The sequence below is a fragment of the Leptonychotes weddellii genome, chromosome 15, assembly GCF_054177405.1.
Source record: "Leptonychotes weddellii isolate Sample4059 chromosome 15, ASM5417740v2, whole genome shotgun sequence".
Classification (NCBI taxonomy): Eukaryota; Metazoa; Chordata; class Mammalia; order Carnivora; family Phocidae; genus Leptonychotes; species Leptonychotes weddellii.
Window position 1 is genome coordinate 6,207,216 of NC_138383.1, and position 4,214 is coordinate 6,211,429.

At 50.7% G+C, this 4,214-nt stretch overlaps 1 protein-coding gene across 1 annotated transcript in view; it reads right to left on the reverse strand.

Annotated features, from left to right (window-relative positions):
- Positions 1-3,047, reverse strand: part of CD300A (CD300a molecule) — a 12,110-nt gene extending 9,063 nt beyond the window's left edge. Inside the window, exons 1-2 of the mRNA XM_081804565.1 lie at positions 2,485-3,047; positions 4-211 (exon numbers count right to left, since the gene is read on the reverse strand). Coding sequence (XP_081660691.1) covers positions 4-211; positions 2,485-2,545 — 269 coding nt within the window. The 5' untranslated portion in view covers positions 2,546-3,047. The remainder of the gene's footprint in view (positions 1-3; positions 212-2,484) is intronic.
- Positions 3,048-4,214: the final 1,167 nt, after the last annotated feature.

Here is a 4,214-nt window from a genome sequence, read left to right on the forward strand (position 1 = left end):
AAGGTGAGGTTGGCGGGATGGTCCCTGATGGACACACGGCCGCTCCTCACTTCTCTGTCTGCCTCCTTGGTCTTTACAGTACTCCACACACATGGGCTCTTGCACCAGTATTTGGGAGTCTCTCTGAATTCCTCCTCGTACTGACACTGAACGCTCAGGAATCCCCCCACGGTGCCTGTCACGGAGGTGGGGCCACTTAGAGATGAACAACCTGGAAAACACAGCCGAGTGTGGTCCCTTACCAGATGGGCCTGGGTCAGGGGCGTCCTGGGAATCACCCCCCAAAGTTGCCCCATCTCATATTGGTCACCCCCCTCCTTTGCTGTCACCCCCAGGATTTTTTTTTTTTTATCACAGCAGCCCCTTCCTCCAGACCCCAGCCTCCTTTCTGGCTGCTCAGGGTCATGAAATCTTATCCCAGTAAACCCCAGATGAACAAGTGAATCCTCCAACTTAGGAAGTCAGGAGAGGAACACATGCATATCACCCTGGGAGAAAGAAAGAGTAAGGTCAGAGTAGAAATTAGTGAATTAGGAAACAGAAAAACAGTGGAATTAGCATATACATTGGAAAACTGATTTTTTATATGGGAGTGACAAACATTCTGGTGGTAGCCAAATCAAGAAAAACAGGAGGAGACGCACATACACAATTCATAAGAAAAATAACCAGGGTTATTTGCAAGCCTCTACCAGTAAGTCTGTAAACTTAGATGAAACCAATGATTTTCTATATTTAGGAAAATATAAATTACCAGTATTAGCCCAGAATATATTTCTTTTTAATGTAGACCAGTGAAGATGTGTGTTATCAAGGAGACCTTTCCCGGTGATAAGTATGTGAGGTGCAACGTATATCAAAACATCACACTGTAGGGCGCCTGGGTGGCTCAGTTGGTTAAGCGACTGCCTTCAGCTCAGGTCATGATCCTGGAGTCCCTGGATGGAGTCCCGCATCGGGCTCCCTGATCGGCAGGGAGCCTGCTTCTCCCTCTGACCCTGCCCCCTCTCATGTGCTCTCTCTCTCTCATTCTCTCTCTCAAATAAATAAATAAAATCTTTAAAAAAAAACCAAAACATCACATTGTACACCATAAATATGCACAATTTTTATTTGGTAGCTATACCTCAATAAAGCTGGGGGTTAATCCAAAACAAAAAAGTTGTCTTTCAAAAAAAAAAAAAGAAAAGAAGAGTAAAACCCAGTTTTGTAAATTGGTTTTCTCAAACCTTCAAGGAACAAACATTTGTAGAGAATATAGAAGCAGGGAAACCTCCCTAATTCTCTTCATGAAAGCAGCATGATATATTGAGACTAAAATCTGGCCCGAATTTCTTGATATAATTCACCACCTTAATAGTTCAAAGAAGAAAAAATAGTCATCTCCATAGATAATGAAAAAGCATCCAACACCCATTGCTACTGTTTATAAAAACCACTTTGTAAAGAGACAAAAACGGACGCCTTCTTCACGCTTAATGGGAAACACTGGGCACCTGCCCTCGTCAGGGACAAGGCAGGGATGGTCCCTGCCACCTCCGTCCCGGGCATCATTCTGGCCGTACCAGCCTGTGGCCGATGAGAGAAACAAAGGAGACAAGCAGATATCCCGAAGGAACCACAAACTCCCACTGCAGACAGATCTCATGAAACACAAGGACACCCTAGAGGGTAAGGGACAGACAAGCTGTGCCAGGGTGACCTGCTTCCACATTAATACACAAAAGGAATAGCTTTCCTGTGGACAACTAGTTAGCAAATAGAGCCAGAGAAAACATGCAATTTATCATCAAAACAACCAAAAGGATTTTAAATATCCCAGGGATAGACCTGATGAGGCTGTGCATGCCTGTGTGCAGTGGGCTCCTGAGAGACACAGAAGCTGGATCTCCAGAAGCAGGGAGCCCTCTGCTCGCTGGAGAAGCTCTCCTCCCTTCCCTCCCCGTGCCTTCTCTGCCCTCCCCTTCATCCCCACCACCTTCCCCTCTGCTCTGGCCCCATCTCCCTGTCTTGGGGAGACAGAGCCCCTGGCCCTCGGGTCTGGCCCCTAGAGCTGCCCTGGCTACACACCTCTGTGTCCCCAACACCGTGGCCTGCTCCCGCCAGTCCCCAGCCCTCCCACACACCCTGCACCAGACACCGGCCTCTCCCCTCGGTAGGCTCAGCAGCCACTCTTCCAATCACTCTGCCGCCACCTGCTTTCTCCTCCTTCTTCCTGTAATAATTCATCCGAAACTTCCCACAAAGCCCCTCTGGGCACCCCGCTGTGGCTCAGGGAAGGTGGGGTGCATGACCCTGAGTCATGCCTGGCCCTTCCAGGGTGCAGTCCTTCCATCTGTCCACATCCGTGCTGGACAGAGCGCTCCTTGCTCTGAGATCTGTGCGGAGCGCAGACTCGAGTGCTGACCCACCTCCACCTCCCCTGCAGCCCTGCCCCCCATAGCCTCCCTCCCCGGGGAAGACTCAGTCCGGGCAGCCCCTCACCTGGGCCCCAGAGAAGCAGCAGAGCCCAAGGCAGCCACACGACCCAGCCCTGCCCAGTCATCCCTCCTGCACAGATGTCACCCGCAACAGCACCAGGCAGCTTCAGGCCCCTTCAGGGAGGAGGATCAAGTCTCCAAGTCTTCCACTTCTGCTTTTCTTTGTGGCCCTGCTTCCTGGTTCAGTATCTTCAGGTTCTGTTCCTAGAGCTGGTCAGAAAATGAAGGACATCGAGGGAGCAAAACCTCTGGGGACCATGATGGGCTGAGACCCCGAGGACCCAGGCACCCTCCGGCCCATCCCAGCTGTGTCACAGATCCCAGAGGTCTTTCCAGTGCCGGGACCCCTGCTCCCCCACAGTGCCGCAGGCCTGCGCCCCGCCCCCCCTTCCATCACACCCCCAAGACCACAGAGCCTGGCTTCCTTCCCTCTGGGCCCAGTAATTCCTCTGGTTTCTTTGTGGTCAGGGTGAGCACCCAGTGGGGCGGAGCCAGGGCCAGCGTCCTTCTCCAGCCTTGGTTGCACCCGCAGTGAGGTTGCCCCAGGGAGCTCCCCTTCTATGAGCCCCCAGCTCAAGGCCCAGACCCCCAAGCTGGAACAGTGACCTCAGAGCCCCTGAATGGTTCTTCCTCTTGGAAACGTGTCCCCAGGCTGTGACCTTCCTTCCTCTGCAGCCCCTACTGGTCCCAGCTCAGGGCTGGGCAGAGTGGGGACTTAGCAAGCTTACAAGGACCCCCTCCTGCCCTGATCCACCTGGAGTTCAGATGCTAAATATGCACCCACATACACACACACACACACATTCCCCTTGACAAGTGCCCTCAGCTTGCACAGAAAGGCCACATGAGCAGAGGAAACCAACCCTGACTTGTGACATCACGAGCGCTTGTGGTTACTCTGAGTGTCACCCAGAGGGAGTCCTGAACTAGCTCTGGAGTCCCAAGAATGCCCTTCCTTCCCTGCCCCTTGGAAGATTTTCACTTTCCTCCTCCCTTCTGGCCACAGGAGCACCTTCCCCAGGGAAGGCACAAGGGAACCAAGAAGACGTGCCCATTCTGCCCTGGAAGATTCCAAGCACAGAGTTAGGTAGGCATCAGAAGAATTTCTATGACAATGCGGTCACAGATTAAGTAAAGCTCGTGGAGATCCAACATCAAGATCTTGAACGGAACAGGAGACTGTGCTAGAGGTGTACTTGGTGGTTTACTTGGCCTAATAATTATAAAGTTTCCCCAAAAGTGCATCTTTTCCAATTCAACCCCCAAAAGGCACTGTTACGGTCTTGAATGTCAAGGTTAAGAAGGGGACGCACCAGACTGAGAAGGAGGAGGCTAGGATCTCCTGTGGCTAGTCCACTTGGCGCTGGTAACAACCGTGGGTAAAATCTGTGGCTCCTTCAAAATGTCGACGATCACAGGCAACCTGTGGGAATAAACCGTGTAATAATTATAAAAATACTCAAATGTGAGGTAATAATGTCATTAGGTCAGTCTTTCCCCAAGAGAATACATCTTTACTCTAAAGAAAGGCAATAGGGGGACACCTGGGTGGCTCAGTGGGTTAAGGGTCCGACTCTTGATCTTGGCTCAGATCTCAGGGTTGTGAGTTCAAGCCCCGCGTTGGGCTCCATGTTGGGTGTGGAGCCTCCTTAATAAAAACAAAAAATAAATAATAAATAATAAATAAAATAAAAATTTTAAAAATTAAAAAAATGAAGGCAATAGGAAAATAGG